General features: G+C 45.0%; 1 protein-coding gene across 1 annotated transcript in view; it reads left to right on the plus strand.

Annotated features, from left to right (window-relative positions):
• Window positions 1-22,263, plus strand: part of IQCJ (IQ motif containing J) — a 124,817-nt gene extending 102,554 nt beyond the window's left edge. Inside the window, exons 2-4 of the mRNA XM_081138583.1 lie at window positions 4,908-4,972; window positions 10,493-10,573; window positions 19,832-22,263. Of these exons, the coding sequence (XP_080994709.1) occupies window positions 4,908-4,972; window positions 10,493-10,573; window positions 19,832-20,102 (417 nt within the window). The 3' untranslated portion in view covers window positions 20,103-22,263. The remainder of the gene's footprint in view (window positions 1-4,907; window positions 4,973-10,492; window positions 10,574-19,831) is intronic.
• The last annotated feature ends 419 nt before the right edge of the window (window positions 22,264-22,682 follow it).

Below are 22,682 nucleotides of genomic sequence, written 5' to 3' on the forward strand. Positions count from 1 at the left end.
CAGGTTTTATTTTGAGAAATGGGATTACAGAATACGGAATGCTACCTATATGACTGGATTGTACTTGAATAATTCAGCTTATACTTTGCAGAGGGGTTAACCCAAATTTCAAAACAGGCAGAAGTTAAATAGAGCATGGTAGAAATGATCCCCTCACCTGGTGAGTCAAACTGAGCCAGAAACTTGGGGTTAGACCCTTGAGTTGACAACTTCTCTCTTCTGCTACCGTCTGATTTCATGCCAGGGCCTCCTCCCACTGTTTAAACTCTGTCCAAAGCCACAGAACAAAGGGTCCTGGTTGATAAAGCCCAAAATTATGAAACCCCCAGAGCGCGGAGGAGAGGAGAGAAAAGCAAAACTCTGTACCCTCAGATGTTGGTCAAGGGGTACAAAGTTTCAGGTATGCAAGGTGAAAAAATTCTGGAGGTTTAATGTACAGCAATGTAATACAGTTAACAGTACTGTAGTGTACACTTGAAATTTGCTGAGAAGATAGATCTTCAGTGTTCTCACCTCACACACAGAGAAAATGGTAACTACGTGAGGTGCTGAATATGTTAATTAGCTTGATTGTGATGATTTCACAATGTATACCTATATCCAGTGTACACCTTAAAAATATGTAGCCTTAACTGTCAATTATACTTCAATAAAGCTGGAAAAATATAATATTAAATAAAAAGAAAAGCTGCAGAGTGATTTTTAAAAGTATAAATAGAGGGAACATAAAAGTATCAGAGGACATACAGCTTCTTGGGATTTCTTAAGGTTTCTTGTCATCCAGTCAGATCAATACATTCAACTTATTTATTCAACAGATATTTATTAGGCTCCTCCCAGATGCCTCATCTGGCGAACAGGCACCTTGAGTAAGTCACCATCCGTGACTTCAAGGAGCCTAGTGGCGGGGTGAGGGTGGGGGGTGAGGTAAGGAGATAATGCTAAAATAAGGATCACCACAGGCTGCCGAGGAAGCAGGGTGGGGTGCCCAGCCCCCCTGTTGCATTTGGAAAGCCTGTACAGAGGAAGGGAAAGTTGGGGGTTTCCTGCAGGAAGAATGGGAGCGGTCAGTAGAAGAGTTGGGGACACACTGTCCTCGAATGTCCAGTGAGAAAGCATGCGAGTCCCGAGGCTGCGTGAAGCTCCATGTGACCAGGCTTGGAGAGGGAGTGTCTGGGGCAGGCCTTGGCGGTGGAGCTGGGGGAGACACCCTGGCCCTGGTGCACCAGACCCTGGCAGAGACCCTGGAATCCACCTGGAAGCACAGGGAGCTATGCTGGTTTCTAGTAGGGAAACAGCATCACCAGATATAAAACCAGAGGCAAAGAGCACTAGTGAGAGAAACCAATGAGAGGAAAGACCAGTCTGTATATTTTTAATGGTAAATTAAAACGAAACTATCTCAAAGAGTGGAACTCCTGGCGGAGATCTGTTGAGCAAGCCGTCTTCCTTATACATCTCTGAGAAAATGAGGACCTGGTTTGGAACTTCGGGGCCAATTGAATTGAAGTGTTTTTGTATAGTTAGCTTAAATAACCAAATGATGAAATCAGTCCTCCAAATTGTCAGCAGAGCAGCTGTTCAGAAAGCTCTTGTTAGTCATTGACCTTATGTTTAATATGATTTCCTAGAGCATGGATGGTCAGATTGAATAAAGTACGGCTGCAAAGCCCTCCCCACCTCGGCAAGCTCCCTGCTATGCAAGACCCAAGGAAAAGAGAGTGGTGGGCGGAGCACAAAAGCCCTTTCCCTCCTGCCCCCCAACCCCCAGGGAAGAAGGAAAGAAGACCGCCAGCCACAGGCGCCCTTAGAGGAGAAAGTGCCTGGACTGCCAGCCGCTCGGCCTCTTTCCTAATCATAGTGGAGGGAGTAAATAAGAAAACGTTCATGACCTGAAACATCGTCCTTTGTTTTTCAAGAATAACTGAGGCTCCTTATCCAACCTGTATCCTTCCTGGAAGGTGGCTTCACGTGTGACCTTTCATATGACCTGGATTTATTGCTCATGTCACTGGAGGTGGGATGGGATATGATGGACTAGCTAAGAGGGATGGAGGGTTGGGAGAAATAGAGGGTAGATGTGGAGACTTCTTCTTAGAATAGAGATCCAGCATCTCTGGTGCTGAAAAGTCTCCCCTTGGAAATAGAAAGCCATGTATACAATTAAAAAGAATCCTCTATATCTATTTATCTGTCTGTCTGTCTGTCACCTACCTGTCTATCATCTCTATCTTCCCACCCCCTTATCATATATATCCTGCCTATATAGTACTTCCTCTGCTTACTGTGAAAAGCACACAGGTAGGAGAGTTAAAATAACAATAAAGACGTTCACACATCATATAGTGCAGGGGGAGGGGCTCATTGCACTAACAGCCTGGAAAGAGTAGTTCTGGCAATTGAATATTTAATTTAGCTTAAGCTTCTGGCAGCCAAGGCAAAATAAGTTGCTATTGTTGGTGAAAAGAAGTGCACTGTTACGTCAAAATGAGAAAATGGCCCCAGTACTGAACCCTAAAATGTTATTCTTCTGTGTAAGAGAGAACCCGCAGCAAAACGTGCAGTGTCTCGCGCAGCAATTCCGCGGAAGATGCGGGACTGTTCCTCCATCTGAGCCTTGCCACGGCAGAGTTGGTCGGAAAAGCGGCAGCCTTTCACACAAAGGACCTGAAGGCCACAACCTGCCTCATCCGTTCGTCTTCCGAATAGGAAAAAATTGAACACACTGCCAGAATACAATAAAACAAAAGAGCAACACCCGTCCAGTTCTGAGCTTGTGTAGTCCCATGGCCTGTCCGGTTAGGATTGTGTGCTGCAGCTCTGGGTTGTGGCTCACACTGTCACCTCTGAGTTAGGATTCTTCCCATTGCACAAACAAAACAGACAAACAGAGCTCAGAAATCTCAACCAAAGTGCCTTCAACAAACGAGATAATCTGTTGGCTCACGAAACTGAAAACCCACCAGTATCCTGGTTCCGAGCCGCAGTCTGACCGAGGAGTCGCAGCCGCCCGGGCTCTGGCTCCGCGGCTGTTTCCCTTGGCCGCCGTCCTCCTAGCGCCGCTATCTTTTTCGTGCAGTTAGCATTTCTCACAACAGCAAATACTTCTGTTGCAGCTCCAGGGCTGCTCACATTTCAAAATTCTATGCTCTCAAATTCAGAGGAAGGAAACAAAATTCTCCAAATACTGAAGTTTAAACAACTAACTATGGTTAAGAAGCTAATGTCAAAACACAATGTTGAGTAAGTTAAGCCAGGTACAAAAGAATAGATATGAAGTTCATATGAAATTCTAGAACAGGTTAATTATAACCTACTGTGATAGAAATCAGAACAGGGGTGCCTTTGGGAGAGGGGAATTGACTGTACAGGGGCACAAGGAACGTTCTGGGGTGAGAAACGCTCTATAGCTACGTGAATAGTGATACTATTTACTAAAATGTGGCAGAAGTGGTGATGAAGGAGGCTTGGGTGAGAGGGGATAGGCCGGGAAACCAAGACTTTGGTTTTGAACTTGATACGTCTGTCAGACATGAGCATGGGGCTGTCAAGTAGGCGAGTAGATGCATAAGGGTGGCGTTCAAGGACAGGTGAGGTGCAGATAGAAATTTAAAGTTATGGGGCTGGTGAAGACCTCCCGAGGAGTGAGGGTCGATAGGGCAGGCAAGAGGACAGAAGCTTGGGGCGGGCTGTGGGTGTTTCCAGAAGAGCTAGGATTCTGTAGGAATGAGGAAGTCCTGGGAGCAGCAACGAGGAGAAAGAAGGGTCCCGTCCCTGCTCCAGACCATGTAGTATGTAGCATGTGGGGAAGAGTGGCCACCTCTTAAGGGGACCACAGGGGATAAGTGTGATCAGGGACTCAGCCAAAATCCTCTGCGTCGTAAAACTCTTTTCTAAACAGTTCTCTGACTTTCTCGCTCTAACTAAAACTTAGCTGTCCTCAGCACATCAGGCGGGGTTCCGGTAGAGCACGGTCGTAAGGGAATGTTCAAAGAAACGGAGGAGTCACGGGATTTTGCTCGTGACAGACTGTGTGTGCCAAGGAGTGAGTGGAAAGGCTGGCGGGGCTGGGAAGAGGTGGGCGAATGACCGAATGCCCAAATGCTGGGATGTACGGTGTAGAAGGAAGTCAAAGAAATCGAGGACTAAGGGATGACCTGGGAGCCTTGGCTGTCGGGTGGTAGAAGCATGCTGAGACTAGCTTTGGGGGCCTTTCAGGGGTACATGAGTAATTTAGTCCTCATTGGTGCTTCTTCTTGGCACCCAGCAGTCTGGGGTGATGAATCAAGTAGTGTGACCCCAAAGAGCAGTGGTCTTCCCAGGACCAGAGTTCTGGGACCTTCCTTAAATCCCACCGGGGCAGGCAGTCTCACCAGGAACCTGGGCCCGCTTCGGTCACACCCCTGAACCAATCACTGTGGCTGGGGAAATGGGATTGCAGTGACCACGGATGCCTGAAGTCAGGAAGGGGTATTGGCTTGTGTTTGTGTGTTTGTGTGTGCCTGACACTGGGGCTAAGGGAAGAAGTTACTGAGACAAGAGAGGACGGTTACTGAATGGCCAAACCCAGCCATGTTCATCAGAGCCCGTCACCCAGCAGCCAGCAAACATAATACAGAGGGCAGAGTAAACCCGAGTAGATGGATTCGTATGAACATATCCCCGCTCTAGGAAAATAGTAGGCAGCATTATATTTAGTGATGAAAAAATCACGCAGTTTGGCTGGCAGTATCATATTCTAATTCGATCAAAGAGGAAATTGTTTTGTATGTTTAAGCACTTATCCATTGCAGAGTCCAGAACATTTAATGATGTGTTATCTCAATTTTTCTAATAACTGTCCTCAAATATGATTACCCATAAGTACATGGGTGGATTTGTAAGACATTTCTTTTTTTTCCCCACAGGAAGAAATGAAAAGATTGCAGAATCCTTTAGAACAAGTTAATGATGGAAAATATTTACTTGAAAAGTAAGTAAAAAAATACTAAAGGAAATTCAATTATTTGCAAGGTTGGAAATCTTGCATGAAATTAAAAAAAAAAAAAAAAAAAAAGCCTACCAGGCAGGGCAAAAATAAGTAAGTAATTTGACTATTTCTTATGTTATCGTTGTGGTCAGGACCCAGATATGTGTCTCATTTGAGTTATAGTCAGATAGATTTATGACTAATTGAGCTATAATACACAAGCTATACTGATTAACAGAATAATATGATACCCGGAGATATTTCTGGTGGTATGTTTGAGGACTTGAAACTTAACCCTGCTCTGTCTTTGGCTTTTAATCAGGATGTGTATAGAAGGCAATCATAAATTTGCTAAAAGCACAAGGGTTACACAAAAACTAATAGAATGAACATTCAAAGTTATACTGCAGAAGGGAACAAAACTGAACTGAAAAAAAACAAACGAGAAAGAGATGAAATTGAACAAAGATAAAAGTAAAGTCTCCTATTTAGTCTTTTTTTTTAACTGTAAAATTAGAACACGTGAGAGATATTTTCTGATTTCAATTTGAGGGTAAATGTTTAGAGATTTTATCTGATGTTAACATGAGACCATGATTTTATATGGCTTCTAAAAATATTACCACAATATTAAACTGATTCGTAGTCAGGCATTGTCAAGATAAAAGAAGAAAAAATTAGCTATCATTTACTGAGTATTTACAGTGTACTCTCTATTAGTGAATGCTTACAGATGCTTCCTCATGGAACTCTGTTTACAGCCTTGTAATACAGGCATTATTATTTCCTTTTTACAGACAAGGAAGGAGGCTCAGAGAGCTTTCGGCACTTGTGTAAGTGTGCTCAGCTAAGAGTGGGAGGAAGGGTGGGACTCAAACCCAGGCCTGAATGCCACCAGAGCCCCTGCTCTCAATCACTAAGTCCGAATGTCAAGCCCGTGTGGGTGTCACACTTGGCTCTGGGCACCACTTATTTTTTTTTTAATTGTGGCCTTCTTTCTCTCTGTATAAAAAATGTTTTTCTTGATTTCAGAGAGAGGAAGGGAGAGGAAGAGAGAGATAGAAACACGGATAGGCCGCCTCCTGCACGCCCCTTACTGGGGATCGAGCAGGCAACCTGGGCATGTGCCCTCACCAGGAATCGAACCCATGACCTCTCTTGTGCATGGGTCGACGCTCAACCATTGAGCCACACTGGCTGGGCTGGGCACCACATTTTAAAGTCACATTGACATCCCCAAGAGTACCAGAGGAGGCCAATTAAAACTGTGAGGACTCTGAAGTTATGCGAAACTACTACAAAGAGCTGAGGATGTGCAGCTGGAGAAAAGCAATCTTAGAGGGGACATAATGGCTGTCCTTAGACATTTGAAGGGATTTTCCTTTAAAGGAAGGGCTAACCTGCTCTTCTTGCTCTAAAAAGAAGAGTAAGGATCAGTGAGAAGGATTTATGGAGAAACAGGTTTGTGACTCAGAAAAAGAATAGCTTTTGTAAGAATTCAGCCTGCCCAGCAGAATGGACTTCTCTGTTAAAGAGCGAGCTGGTAGAGACTGCGAGGGCCCGAGAAGGGTGGAAATGACCGTCCACCTGAGATGCTGTTGAAGACATTCCTGGAAATGGAAAACCCTGGAGGCGTCATTCCTCTTTCCGCTTTTTCCTAGCTTTGTGGGTCTGGAGAAATTATTTCACCACCCTGAGCCCTGCTTTCCCCACCTTTAAAAATGAAAATAACAGTGCCTTGGCAATCTACTGAGAGCTTTAACTGAGACACCCATGACAAGAGTATCAGTTTTTCCTTGTTATGTCTGTTCTCGTTAATAAGCACAAATAAGAATAAAATAGTTCAGTTATTCTGCCCCTTCTCACTACCGTCATCAGTAGCTGTGTGTAAGCAATAATAACTGAAGAGTGTTTTGCTGAACTAGAAATAAGATTTTTCTTCTGTGGAGATTAGTGTTGTAATGGCATAAGATCAGTAGTCCTTCACCCTGGCCGCACTTAGAATCACCCTGGGAGTTTAATACAAATGTCCCGGCGTAAGCCCCACCCCTGACAAATTGAGTCTGACTCTCTGGGGTGAGGTCCTGGGATCAGTATTTCTTAAAAGCTTCCTGCGTGTGATTCTAATGAGGAGCTGGGGTTGAGAACCGGTGGTCTAGATGCATTTTAGATTCTGTTTGGTCATTCGATAATCTCATGCAGCTTAATTCTCGGAGGACACACTCTCTCTGTGATGTTCAGCCCATTTATCTATTAAATCTGGCTATGCTGGTTTTTCATTATTGATTTTAATGTAAGAAGTGAACTCCAAATGTTTTTTTCCTGCTAATTGACCACAACTCTATCTTAAACCTCTCACTAACACCAGCGTGGACCTCGCCCTTCACCCTGCTCTCAGGAAGATACGTGAAATAAATGCCATATATGGGGGCTTCTGCCTCGTCTCCCACCACTGTTCTTTCCCTCTCATTATCTAGAGGCCTGCAAGTGGCCATCTGCTCTGTATGCTTATTTTTCCCAGTCATGATTGAGGGATTCCAGGGGTGGGAGTTAAAGTTTCCCCCAAAGCACGCAGGCCTGTGGGGTAAGCTTCCCTTTCATGCTTGTCCCGGACGGAGGGAAAGCAAAAGTTGCTGCCTGCCCTGAACTAGACCCATTTGCCTGGAATTCTGGGGACTTCCCTGGATTGCTTTAGGGCAGGGCTGTGTCCTTGAAAGCCGTCAAATGTGATTGAAAAATTGGTGTACTTTGAGTGAGCCGATTAAGCATTTCATTAGAGCTGTAGCTGACTTAGGCGCTGATGTAAATCATCTCAGCTACTTGAAATGACCGTAAGTTAAGCGGTAGCGGTGTCATAGCGCTTCGTGGGCTATTCCCACTTGGAACATTACGTTTATTCTGAATGCTCGACAGGGTTTTGTGGTAGCAGTCAGCGTGGCGGGCGGGGCAGCCAGCTCCGTTCTACTCAAGGCCATGTACAGGGCCAACTGAGTGCATTTGTGTACACACACACGCACACATACACCCCGAAGCCAATAAACAGAGAAGAGCAATTAATTGAGACTGCTTATGACTCTTGCTTTTGACAATCATTTATTAACTTATGTGAGACCTTAGGCTGGCAGCTATTTTTTAATAAATATTGGATCAGGCTGGGTCTTCGGTGCAAAGTGTGTGATCGCGGGTTGGATGTTCTCCTGACATATAATCATGTCATTACCCTCAAGCAATTATTGATGCAGTGCCCTAAAGTTATCCAATTTAAGCCTACAGGTATCCGTAGTTTATAGTTTGTTGAGCATGTATAAATTATAGCCCCAAATTAGCAAATTTGTTAATATTATAAAAAAGTGTTCTCTTTATGAAAACTTGAGCTTTGTCTCTGGATGCTGTATATCTAAAGGTCCCACGACACCTCGCCTATATCTCTATTGCTCAGTTTGATAATTGTTATTTAGGGGTTTAATTTACAAAATCTTAAAGTATCCTTGTTATAAGGCTGTTGTTCCCACAAGAACATAGAATTATAAAAATGAGACTTTACATGCCCACCAGCCCTTAATTAGATCCCTTGAATAACATCCATCACATTTATAAATACTTAATATTCATCGTCTAGATTATGAAACCATCAGAACAGGGACCGTGTCTAGTGCTTTCACCATTGTATCCCCCGTGCTTTATATCATTCCTGGCACATAGAATATATTCAGTATACCTGTGAGTGAATAGGATAAATTAATAATGGACCCTGAATACCTACTGCACAGAGCAAACAAGAGTGTTTTTTCCCTTGTCCCTCAGCTTCCCAGCTGGGTAATTACAAAGCTATCTTGGGCTGATGGCACCACCTCGTGGCCATGAATAAATGTATCCGATCTACCATGTTCTCCCCACCACTGGATTATTCCTTTCCAAAGAGGGGGAGCGGGGTTGGAGGTGATCAGTGGGGTGGAAAGGGGACATCTGTAATACTTTCAACAATAAAGATAAATTTTTAAAAATAAATAAAGAAGGGGAGATAAGTGCATTATCCTAATAATGCCTCCAGCACAATGTTTTTTCTTTTCTTTTTCTATTCTTCACTGTCACTATAATCGTGGTCCTCATTATCTGGCCATTTTGGATACCCTCCTAGATAGTTTTCTTCCTTCCTTCTTGCTCACTCCCACTGCAAACCATCTTTAAGTCTCCCATTCATCACGTTGTCCTGCCTCAAATGCCTTATGTTTTCCTGAAGCAGTGATTTCACATTGTAGATCACAATCTACTGGTGGTTTGTTAAATCAATCTGATGGGTAACCACTGGCCTTTTAAAATACCTGAAATATAATAAAAAATATCAGAGAACAGTATATGTAGTTGGGGAAATAGTGTTTCTTGAAACTTTTGTTTCAGTTTTAAACACATACACACACACACACACGAACACACACAAACACACGTACCCTTGCATGCATGTGTATTGCAGTGGGCTGTCAAATACTTTACTTATGAAAACCACAGACAGGAGAATTAAGTGTAATAAGTATGATATTAAAATCCTCCAAACAGTACTTTGTAGCAGTGAGACTTGAGTTTTAATGTGGTTTCTTCTGAGTTGAACATAATCTTTCTGAACTTCAAATTTTTCAGCTGTACACTAGGGAAAAATAATTGATAGAGGCTCCTGTGAGAATTAAATCATACATGTAAAATGTCTGTGACAGTATTTTGTACACATTAGGTAGCCAATGTCTATTAGTTTTCTGCTTATCCAAACGTATTTCTTTTATACTCCTACTTTTATCTTCCACTTCCATCAAACAGCTCTCCTTAGGGTATAAAAACAGCTGAATTTTTCACCTCTACTCCTTTATTTTAATATCTTCCTCATATGTATTACCTTCCACATTGCTATTTACCTAATTCCTGTCTATTCTTCAAAACCCAGCGCAAGTGGCACCTTTGCCATGAAGCTTCCTTGACCATTGGGGCACCCGGGGATTGTCTTATAAGTTCACTAGGAGCAGTCACGACGTACCTATAGTCCTCTGCCTTCCTCCAGGGCAGAGATTCATGCTTTGTTCATCGTGGGAGCTTTGGAGAAGCTCACAAGATAAAAAGAGGAAAGATTCAATGGCAGTGGCACCTTTGGGGATGAAGGAGATCCTCTCTACAAGCTACTAGTTGGACATTGGCATGGGGTTTATAACATTCTTTTTATACTTTTCTCTCCTGAAATGGTTCAGTATTCTGCTTTCTTCACGTAAGGGAAATTATTTTCATGCTTATATATGAATGTTGAGCTGAGTGGCAGAAATTAAAAAAACACAGAAAGGTAACAGGCAAAACAGCATTTTATTTCTATAGTGTGGTTACTTACCCATCATCCATCAATAGGAACTTTTGAGACTTTGTTAATAAATTTAAAAAGTTTGAATATATATCTGCTTTTAAAAATAAATATAAATTGGCAGTATTACTGCTATAAATGTTAACCTTCTGGATTAAGCTATATGGAGACATTATTTCTGTTTTCAGTCACCAGTTGGCCATGGATGTGGAGAATAATATTGAAAAATATCCCCTCAATCTACAGCCCTTGGAATCGAAGGTGAAAATGTAAGTTATTTCAAAGTTTCCATTAAAGCACTAGTTTTAAAGTTCTTGTTTTATTCGCTTCTGAGCTACTCTGGAGTTTTGTGGTACAAGACTTACACATTTATTTATTTCACATTTATGTGCTACAAATGATTTCCTCCCTGGTCTAAGCAGGAACAACGCTGTTTTGAGCACACAGCACCATCTACTGGGTAGTGTAGGGAATTATTTGATTGTGATCACTTTGTTTCTTGGTTTTCCTCTTTCAGGCTGAGTGCTGTTCTTCAACTGCCACTAGCATTTTCCACTGTCTTTCATCTTTGTGACCTGGTTAGTTCCATCTTGGAACAACATGGTTATTTCCACCTCAGAGCATTTCTTTATCTCTCTCTCTCTCTCTCTCTCTCTCTCTCTCTCTCTCTCTCACACACACACACACACACCCTTTCAACTCTCTGCCTTCTTCCTATTTCCATTCCAGTTCTCATCTAAATATTTTGGAAAAATATATCTTGTCTTTCTCACTTTCTATCCTTTTATTTTTTTGTTCTCTCTTACTAAGGCTAAATATGAGTCCCCTTTCCCCACTATATGTGACTATTGCATTAAAATTGTGCTAAAAACACCTCAAAATTAACAAAAATGAAACATAAAGTGAGACAGGCATATTATAGAACAAAATGACAACCTTTTAAAACCATTTTTAAGTAGAGAAGGGGCCTGTCATAATCACCTTAGACGCAATTTTAAGCCATTCCTGCCTGCTCTCTGTGCTCCTTTCCCATTTCGATTTTCCTTCAGGGGTACATATAAGAATTGCCACTGAGGGTGTATACAATACACACGCACACACACACACACACACACACACTCAGCTTAACACTCTGAGAAGCATGTATCTGAGAAATGAACTACACCTGAGCTTGGCCAGGATCACTGATCATTTGCAAAAAGCCCAGAGGAATCTTCAGAGAAGAAGCCATCCAAAGAAGGGAGCCCTGCAGTGTCTAGCTTCGAAGGACAATAAGCCCTTGCTGGGTTTAGGAGTTGAGACAGAAACGATGCAGATATATAATATCCTGCTGGATTAAAGCAAATATTAATGCACACACCCCACTATACATCTACATGAACCTTGGTCATCCGTAGAAAGCTTGCCCCTGAGCGAGCACATAGGGCTACCTCTCACGGTGAAGCTCGCACGTGGCATCTGAACCAGTGGGGGCCCCCAGGAAGCTCGGTGTAACCCTTCCTAAATGAGTAATGAGTCAGCTACCAAAGCGCTTCGTGTGCAGGGTGTTAGTTTCCAACCTCAGGAATTACTCTCTTACCATAATGTCCTCTTGAATGAAAAAGTGCTGGGTCAGAACTTAGAGTGTTTCACTTGAAGGCTGAAAGGAAGTCAGGAAGCGTCCCTGCTGTTTCCTAGTTTCCCCATCTCTAATAGGCAGAGGCAGAGGGGTAGGTGCCGGGGAGGGACACGCAAAGAAGTCTCTGTGCCCGAGATTCTAGCCCGCTCAGAAAGTCTGGGATTTTATGTGTAGCTGCTTTGATGGAGGAGTCTCAGCTCAGTGAGGTGCAAACTGAATGGCTTTATCTCTTCTAATAACTCTGGACCCCATTTCCACTCCTTGGACAGGGAAGAGGGAGAGGAAACATAATCTTGCCCAATAATGGACTTTGAGTCCCCTTGGAGAGTTTAGTCCAGTTCAGTGACTCTTGTCTAATCTGGTTATTAAATTCTTAACTGTCATGACAGGTTAAATACCTCCCCTCCACACGCATCAGACCTTTCCTACAGCTGTGCAGCCTGCGCCCCTCTCCCCTTCCTCCTCTCCCCTCTCCCCTTCCTCCTCTCCCCTCTCCCCTTCCTCCTCTCCCCTCTCCCCTTCCTCCTCTCCCCTCTCCCCTTCCTCCTCTCCCCTCTCCCCTCCCTCCTCTCCCATCTGCCCTCCCTCCTCTCCTCCCGTCTTGATGTTAACTCTCTCACCACTCATTTGCTAAACACCAAGGCTGCCCCAGTGTTCTCATTGATGGTGAACACTTGATCTCCCAGACAGTTGTTTCCTTTAAAATAACTCTAAGGAGCTTTTTTTTTTTTTTTTTTTGCTTGTGGGAAGGCCCATTGGGTCTCCCCTGAGCACCCCACCAATGGTGTAGGCTGTATCCCCCAGGATGACCTTGACATCCTTCACAGGGAGAGCCTTGGCATACCCTTACCTATCCCCACTTCCCAAGAGATGTTCTTTAGACCTGCAGAGCACTGGGTATGAACGACGGAGCCTTGTTCCAGGTTCCTGGGCCACTGTCAGACTTCACAGGCTTTTCCTTAGGCTCTTCTGATCTCTGCTGGTGGGACTCGGCTGAACATCTACTTTCGCCCAGGGGGTAGAGAGAAGTGAGGTCGCCACACCATAAAATCTGCTTTTCTGGAATCTCTCCTCTCCCCTCCCTGATGAGCACGAGCAAGTAATAGGTTCCAATGACACTCTTCTGGACAGTCCAGCCCCTGCAAGTCTGAGGTGCGATATACCCTGGCAAGTCAACCTCAACGTAACAGACAGAGCAAAATGAGAACTGTTCTCAGGTGTCGGCTGCCTTTACTGTCTACCTGCCCTGGTGGGAACTCTGGGTGGGGGTTGGGTGGGCCAGGAAAGGGTCTCAGTTGTTTCCTCATACTCAGGACAACATAAAAAGGAGAGAATTTGGTTAAGAAAGGCTAAACTTGTACGTGGCTGTGCAGACTATCATTGGGAGGAAGCAGAGGACTGTGGGGAAAGAACATGGGGGTGGGGTTGGAATTTAGATGAAATGTAAGGAAAGGCACGTTGCCTAGTTCATGAACGTTAAGAGGCAATTTTGAGTTTTAGACTTGGAAGATCAAAGGACTGCATCAGAAGGGCAAAAGCAATCAAGATTGCACAGCTATTAATAAAAGTCATTTTGGGGAGGTAAAAGGCAGGTTTTTTGAAGATCAAGCAAAGGCAAGCCTCTCAAATCAGAAAATTCAGTTAAAGCAAAAGTTCTATTGAAAGCACCACAGTGAAGGCTCTCAGTGCAGCCCTAAGACTGAAGATGAATGTGCTCCTAAGAGCCAAGGCAGGAGCAAGGGCCTGGGAATGACACACATCGAAGGAGTGTGGGTTTCAGCACAGGGGCCTGACCGCAGAGGAAGGAAACAGGCTCACGAGGTCCCGTCAGACCTCTGCCTCTCACGCCACACGCGCATCTTGAGTGTTGTAATAAGATCTAAACACTTCTTCTTGAGTACAAACCGTCATTTAAAAGTTGTTCATTGACTGTGATATCTGTCTCCTTATGTTTTAAAAATATATTTATTTTGTAATGAACAACATAGAGGTCTTTTGAATCCAAATCATCTTTTGAAAGTCTGCTCATTAACTTGTTCAATTCCTGTCTTTTTTTATTAATTTGTTTGATTTAGTGATGAAACATTTAGGTTCCAAAAAAGGACACACACACGAGAGAAATAAGACAATTCCCCCCAAAATTTCAAAGATGATTCTCAGTAAAGCCTTATTAAATTGCACTTGTTTAAGAGTAATGCCTATCAACTTTAGTCAGATGTTTCATTAAGAAAAGAGAGGTTGAAAGCACAGACTTTGGAGTGAGAGCAACCTAAGTTCAAATTCCAGCTCTGCTCCTTACCTGTGGTGTCACCTTGAGGACACTGCTTACCTCTCTGAGCCCTAGTTGCACTCCTCTGTAAATTGAGACTGCTGACCATGTCTTAAAGGATTGTAGTGGCCTTTCAATGAGAAAATCTAAGAAGAGCATTTACCTAGTGTGACTTTCTTACCTTTTCCAGACATATTTTAAGGTCAAATTGGGCTAATAAAATAATACCTTATCTTTGACTCTTTGCAAGAATCAAGAATTACAAAGAAGTAATTGATACTCCTGTTTTTGTAGATAAGCAAAATGTAGGCCAATAAGTTTAGTATTTTGCCTCAGGCCTCAGCTAATGAGACATCACTGAGCAAGAACCTACATCACTTTAAACACATAATTTCTGGGGACAAAATCATGAACCCACCTCCACCAGGGGACACAGAATCTACAGCTACATAAGGAACTTTTTCCTCTAAAAACAAAACCCTAAAGTCTGGTGGAGCAACCCCTTCATGTTGACCAAACAAAAGGGAAACCACAAAAAAGCAGATAGGAAATGCCATAAACCCCACCCCAGCACAATGATTCACAGTTGGGAGGAAACTCAAAACCCAGAGTTCTCCTTAAGGAGCAAAAAGTTCATACCTCACATTGGGCACCCCAACTTTTAAGACCAGCACCAGAAAGACAAGCCCCCAAAACATCTGGCTTTGAAGACCAACTGGACTCTTGTTTTTTTAACCCTAACCCAAGGGTATGGTTTTTTTTAAATTGATTTTAGAGAGAGGAAAGGGGAGAGAGAGAAACATTGATCAGTTGCTTCCCATAGGCGCCCCCACTGGAGATCAAACCCAAACCGCTATTTGGGTCTGTGCCCTCACTGGGAATCTAACCCACAACCTTTTGGTGCATGGATGATGCTCGAACCAACTGAGCCACCTGGCCAGGGCTGAGAAACTGCTCTTAAAGGCTTATACATAGATTCGCCTGCCTCGGGGCCCAACGCAGAAGCAGATCTTGAAAAGCACCCAGACTTTGGGCGAAAGAGACTCATTTGCTAATTTTAAAGCACTGCTGAGAGGCAGGCCTGCTGGGATACTCTCCGGGCTGGAAGCTGGTGGGTGCCGTCTTCCTGCCTCCCTCTGCCTTGCTAAGGCAGGTGGGTGCCATATTTTTCTCTTCTTATTTCTTCCCTCCCCCGCCCCTTTTCTTTTCTTTCTTTCTTTTTTGTTCAGTAAGTGCCATGTTTGCACTGCCCCCGCCTGGCTCCAGCTGGTGAGCACCGTCTTCACGCCCTCGCTCTGCGCACTCCAGAGAACCAGACTCTCCCAGGGGGGTGCTCTACGCATGTCCCGTGCCCTGGAGTTTATGTCAGCGCCTCGGTTTTTGTGATTGCCACCTAGGGGACTCCCCTTGATCATCTGGCTCTGGAGGCCAGGGCGCCTTGCATTGCTGGGCCCCACAGGACTGCAAAATTGGAGACAGTTCTCGCCGACCATCCCCCCCAGGGCACCTCACAGATAGAAGCAGACTGAAACCCAGGCTTCCTGAGAAAGAGGCCTATTTGCTTGTCCAAGAGCTTAGGCTGAGGGGCAGGCTTCAGGCGACTCACAGGAGCCTGTGGAGGGCTCTCGGGGATGGAGGAGGTGCCTTCAGTACTTACACTCTCCCTCTGCCTCCCTCCAGCTCACCAGTATCTTAAAGAAAACAGCTATACGCTTGTCTGGTGCCCTGATTTTTGTAGCTGCCACCAGGGCACACTTCTACATCCCCCTCCCCCCCAGCTCTGGTGGCTAGTGGGCCTTAGTAGGTCCCACAGGACCATAACCAGTGGAGAAATAGTTCAACAGCCACTACCCTCAGGGTAGAGCAAGAGGAACAGCCCTAGGAGTTCAGTCCTTCCCCGTGAGCCTGCTAGCTTATCACCATAGCCGCAGCCTGAGGGGCAGGCTTCTAATTAAATGCACATCTAAGGGCTGAACGTACATCTTGCTGAGGCTTGGGGACCTCGAAGGGCTGGCACTGTCTTCACATTCTCCCTCTTCCTGCTGTAGAGTGCCAGTATCTCTCAGAGGGGAGCTCCTGTATGTGTCTGGCGCCCCAGTTTTTACACCTAGTGACCTGGTTTTTGTGGCTGCCGCCCAGGGGATACCCCTTGCTTTCCTGGCTCTGGTGCCCAGGAGGGCTTGAGTTCTTTGGATCCATAGGACTGAAACAGTTGCAGAGACAGTTCTTGATAGGCTACCACCCCTGGGCAATGCACAGACGTCAGCTGAGGTGAGCTCTGACCGTGAAGGAGCCTACTCGCTAGTCCTGGAGTTTCAGCCTTCCAGGCAGGCTTCAGGTTAGGCACACGGCTAGAGGCTACCAAGGTGCTCTCAGGGGACACCGTCTTTGCCCTCTCCCTTTACCTCACTGCTGCTCACTGTAATCTCCCAGAAAGGAGCTTATGCACTTGTCTAGAGCCCCGATTTTTGCAACTCTTGCCCAGAGCATATCTCCAGATTGCCTGGCTCTGGGTAGCAGGACTTATGCTTGTGGTCCCACAGGATATGTATTTGTATTCTTTATATTTTTTTATTATTTTTTTAAATCCTCACCCAAGGGATATTTTTTCCATTGCTTTTTCAGAGAGAGAGTGGAAAGGAGAGAGAGAGAAACATCCATGTGAGAGAGACACATTGATTGGTTGCCTCCTGCACACACCCTGATGGGACTGAGCCTGCAACTGAGGTCCGTGCCCTTGGCTGGAATTGAACCCAGGACCCTTCAGTCCGCGGGCTGACACTCTGACCACTAAGCCAAACCCGCCAGGGCATATTTGTATTCTTTAAAAGCTGCTGCCTGAGTGTCTGGCTTGCAGTCAGCTGGAATCTAGGCACTGGCTGAGATCCTCTCCTTTGAAACACTGACTGGCCTTGGCACACCCTCAGCATTTGGGAGCTATTCACAATAAAATAGGCTGCGTGGACAGCCGCAAAGGTGTGAGAGACAACCAAGAGCCAGGGCAGGGCTGAGTGATAAGGCTCCTCTCCTGCGGAAGGCAGGCCCATCCTTCAGACTGGGGGAGGGAGCTTCATCTCAAGCACAGAAGCCCACACACAGTCAGGCAAATGGAGAGACAAAGGAATGTGTCCAAATGAGAGTGTGATGAAACCTCAGAAGAAACCCTTCGTGAAATGGAGATAAGCAACTTGCCTGACAAAGTAAGGAGCTAAAGTCAGGAATTACAAACCGGGCAGAACCGGAGTGGAGGGCAGCAGAGGCACGGGGATGCGGTGCGAAACCTGCCGGCTGCATGCGGCGGCCTGGCATTTGGGCAGGTCTGTCAGGGCACAGGGCTGGGGCAGGCGCTGAATGAAAACATGACGTATATGTTAGGGTAACTTTTAGTTGCATGTAGACAGTGTAGGTAACAGAGGCATAAATAGGGGTCCTGCTTGTCCACTAGAAGTCAGAATGTGACACCCAAGGGCACCATCTTGCTCCCTGCTCTGTTTCCGTGTTTCTGAACCATGAGGCGGGAGCACAGAGCAGGGTGGGATCCCCTTCCGGTCTTTCATATTGTTACATTCTCTTGTAATTTAAAAAGGAAGAAAATTTTCACCCACTTGGAAGAAAAGAATATTGAATTCTTAAATCTCTGACTTAAGAGAAACTGATACATCGCTTTCCAGGTTCCATAGAACCTGGAGGTGGAAATGGGATGCATAAGTGCAAATCCACCTTTGCAGATCTCACCTCAGTTTTGACCAGCAGTGTTTGGTTCTTTAAAGGTGTCACACCGCCCTCTGCTGTTCAAGCTAAAATGTAATACCTCAAGTGGTCACTCCATTTCCTTTCTCTATTTTCTGAATAGTCACGGTGAGAGAGAAATAAATAAATAAACACTTCTATTTTAAAAATCATTTAAAAAATGTCACAGGTTTTTAAGCCCTTGATGGGCAGCTTGACAAACTCTAGGTGCCCTCAAGTGGCAGAACTTGTCAGCAGGGCCCTGGGAGACACTCAGCACTTCCAGCGCTTCAGAGAATGAGAAAATCACTAACAGCTTCCAAAAGTTCAATCTCCTTAATAAAATGGGTCTCAGAAGAAGCAACAAGGCTTAGGCATGTAATCTTACAAGGCCTTCTTTGAGGTTGTGTTTAAAATCTCTAAGCCAAAGAAAAATAAATAAGGATGCATTTTGAGCAAGCATTGCATAATAAAACAGTGACCACATATAACCCAAACCAGGGTCAGATCCTGCTTTAATGAAACCTAAAGTGTGTGTGTGTGTGTGTGTGTATAAAATTTGGAGGGCCTTTTAAAAAACCTAAAATATACCTACTTTTGCAATTCTGTAGAGCCTCTTGTAGGTTCTGGCAGAAACTTCTGGCCTCCAAGTAAGGGCCACCGAAGCTTCAGTTTCATAGTTTCAGAGACATTGGCCTCTGATCCCCAGGTACTTTTTCACTGCAGCTTCCCGACTTTTCCTTGAGCATTATAATCACACAACCTTAATAAATTAGGGAACACGAACAAACTCAATAACGTGGTAGCATTTTTTGTGTTCTCTATGTCCTCTGACTGTTGAAAATCGATGGTCTTTGAACAGTTCTTGCCAAATGGAAGTAAATCAGTTTGTTTATACAAAAACAATTTTAATGACTTCAGTTGTATGTGGAAGAATTATAGGGGATCAGATGCTTCCAGGAGCCTAGAAGAGATAGGGAAAGAATTAGTCCAACTATTTTAAAAGGCTGACTCCCTGCAGTTGGTCTTCATGTTCAGCTGAGTCCCTGGAGGGGCTAGATTGTGGTCACTGATCACCTGTGACAACCTAGATGTTAATCTCAAAGATTATAATCCAGTCCCAATGGAGAAAAATCACTGAGCATTCCCAAGGAAGAGGTTTCTATTATCCAAAGCAGAAGAAGACATGTTTTTGGATCCTAATCATGGGAAATAAAAACTCTCCTTTGGTGAAATCTCAAGCAGCCACCTACTCACATGTTACTTTAATTTTCTGAGTAGTACATAACATTCTCAGATATTTTTTCCTCTCTGTTTCTTTGTTTATCGAACATCACCCGCTTCCTTTCACAGTAGGTAAAATCCATGGCCACAAGGCTCTTGCCTATATTGTCCCCGAGCAGGGCCCTTGCCTTTGGCCGTGCAGACTACACTCTGTAGCATCACAGGATGCCCTTCACCTTGAGTGTGTGCGAATGGCACCCCGAGAGCTTCCCTGCAGCCCGGCTGAACCTAGGGCTGGCCCTGGCACGGAGTGGTCCCCAACAGTGCTGTGCTGAGCGAATGAGTGAGCGACAGGCCAGCCTGTCATTGTCATTTGAAACACGGTGAGAAACAGAGAGATTCTGCGCCCCGTAAACCCCAGCACATGCACGCGTGCAGAGCAGCTTCCCTGTGACTGACGGCTTTTTCTGACCAGGCCGGCACTCGTGGACTGGCTGAGCGTGGTCATGCCTGTGAAAGTCAAACCGGTGAGACAGTCAGGCCAGCTCTTCTGATTTCTTGAGCTGCATTCTGCGCGCTCCGGGTTCCCCGGCTCCACAGCCCGGTCCCCCAGACGCCCTGCGCGTCCGCGCCTGTGGCCGCGGCGGGGGGGACGGCGCGTGTACCGGGCCTTTTCTGTGTCTGCAGCATCCAGCGAGCCTGGCGCGAGTACCTGCGGCGGCAGGACCCCCTGGAGAAGAGGTGCCCGTCGCCGCCCTCCGCGTCCTCGGACAAGCTGAGCCGCTCCGTGAGCATGAACACCGTCTCCGACAGCAGCTCGCCCGTGAGTGCCCTTTCCCTTGTCGCGCTCTCACGGCCGGTCCCACGGCCGCCGGGCTTCGGCGCCCAGGGAGCAGTCTGGGGGGTGAGCCGGCGGATTGCGATCGGAGGGCGTACACTGCTTATTTGCTGTGCGTGAACCCACGGCGGAGGTTTGCTAGCTCCAAATAAGGTGCGATTCGTAAACACGTAGCGAGCTCCACCGGGCCTGCGGGCACTGATGCGTTTCCGTCAACCTGAGCTCCTCCCGCGCGTGTTCGCGGCCCTCGGTGACCGAGAGCGCCCCCTTCCTTTCCTTCGTGGCAGCCTGCTCCCTTCAGCCTGTGCCCCCGGTGGCATTGCGCGGTGCTGATAGGGTCGATTAGCTTGGTCGTAAAGATGATAAAGAGAACTTTTACAGAAGGTGTTGGAAAGGGTTACAAACCCGGGGGGGCTGCAGCGTGAATTCCCCGGGAGCCAGGTAAGGAGCCCACGTGGCTGGCGGGGGCCGAGCTGTGACTGGATGACTGAGGAATGCAGGCCTCACCTGTCAAAGGTCATTTTCTGTCTTCAGGAGATGCCAGAATTCCAGATTTTGAAACTTAAAGCGTAACTAGGCCAGGTCTGCAGACCACGCTTATTCCAGGGGCCACCAGTTTAAGAACCCCGAGTACAGAGTTATGGATGAAAGAATCTGCTGAAGGTCTTTATTTTAAAAAATAGAGAAAACGTGGTAGGAAATAAGTGACCCGGCAATCATAATGCGTAGTTTTGGGGATCTAGCCATTGTGATCATTTTTGATAGTCACTGGAGTACTGAAAGAGGTTAGGAAGATAAATGAAGTAACTATACGAGGATATTATTTTTAAAAAGTTTTCTTTGACTGTTTTGTAATCCTGTTTGTTTATTTCTAAAGAGGCTTCCCAACAGCCAAAATAGTGTATTCACATCGGAGGAAGCAAGGGTTACTTGGAAATGTTTTCAGATGATCGCATTGTGAATTCTTTAATAAACGGTTTTATCTAGTTGTGGATTCTAAACAGAGAGCAGTGAGTTCATAGCTGTGCAAATAACAGTGGCAGAAGATCTATTGTTAGCTGAGAGCAGAAATTGAATACTTAGTGAATCGTCACTTTTAAAGACAGTTTTTGTGGGGAATTAACGGTCTTAGCTGGTCTCACTGCATCACTAGAGGGCGCTCACGAACCACATTGGGAAATGGTTGAGTTTAGTAACGTTTGTATTTAAGTCATGATTTTCAAGTGAAAAATAATGTGAAAACTGAGTGTTTGGGATACTTTCTCTGTGAAGGTGAACAGAAGGTGAAAGTTAAAAGACTTTTAAGATTCTGTTTGAATGATGGAAACTGAATATCAGAAATCGCTCTGCTTGCGAGTTAAAGGTTTGGGTTTACTGTCTGCCCTCCCGCCTTGGCTGAGCCTGTCTTAAAGGGATGCACTTCCTCTGATGACCAGAGATTCCATTCAGAACTTCAGGGTTAAAAGCCTTCCATCTAAGTCACATGCTCTCAGCGAGGTTTTCTCTCTGGGGGTTCTCTGGGCCCCTGACTCCTGCTGGATCCCCTCCAGCTTACAGAATCTCAGCCCTCCTTCTCTGGGCTTGACCTATTGCTGTTGTTCCTAGACCATTTGTTTGTCTTGTCAGATCTGATCAGTTGTCTGCCTTGTCTCAGGTGCCTGCCTTTTCCCTACTAACACAGCCTCAACTAGTGGCCAGTCTGCCTTTGCCTAACCCCTGGGCCTTGCCAGCTGCTCCTCCCATCCCCATCCCTATAATAACTACAGTTACTGCCCATACTAGTTGTCTGCCCCAAGCATGTGCCACATGGGAGGCCAGCAGCCTGATCTGGGTGACTCCGTGTGCTGAGCTGAGAATGATTGTTTGGGCCATGCGTAATGGTTAATATAGGTTTCAGAATATTTCTGCTCTACAATATATACCAACAGTAATATTTCAGTATGAGCTCTCAAATTCATCATCTGGGTAAGAGCTGAGCACTTACTAATGCCAGGCGCTTTGCTAATGCTTTCCATGGATTATGTCACATAATCCTCTCAATGACCATATGCAGGACGTACAATTATTATCCCCATTTTACAGATGATGAGAATGTGGCTTGAAGATGTAACTAACTTACTCTTGGCTGCACCTTTGGCTGGTGCCCACACACCGCACTGTTCTCCATGCTGTGCCACTTGAAAGAAAGAGCGCACTTGGACATGGTCAAGCAGTGGAAGAGACAATCAGTTAATGAATGTCTAAGATTATTTTAAAATTGAATGGGTATAAACAGTGAATTAAATAATTGAAAAAAGAACCCTCGCTTGATTTTATAAATTGCTTAATTTAATGCTCTTTGATTAAAACCTCAAACCTCAGCTGCTCAATGCCAAATTAAAGAGCAACAGGAGGGAAGATAATATTAAGTAATGTTATCAATTTGCATATTAAGTACCCTTATCCCACAATGTATCATGTGGTAACAGAAAAACTTGTTTTAGAATTAGCGATTTTGAATAACAACTGTTACTGGGAAATGTAGCTTGTTGGTATCAAAGTGAGAAAAAAAGTAACTTTTTTTAAAAAAACACTAAAAATATAAGTTATTGCACCAACGACAACAGTGGAAAATGCTTTGTGTGCTTTTTTTATTAATCAATTTCATATGACCAAATACTTATTTTTATTTATTTTTTTAATACTTACTCCTTTAGTTCC

This window comes from Miniopterus schreibersii (genome assembly GCF_964146895.1).
Source record: "Miniopterus schreibersii genome assembly, chromosome: 5".
Lineage (NCBI taxonomy): Eukaryota > Metazoa > Chordata > Mammalia > Chiroptera > Miniopteridae > Miniopterus > Miniopterus schreibersii.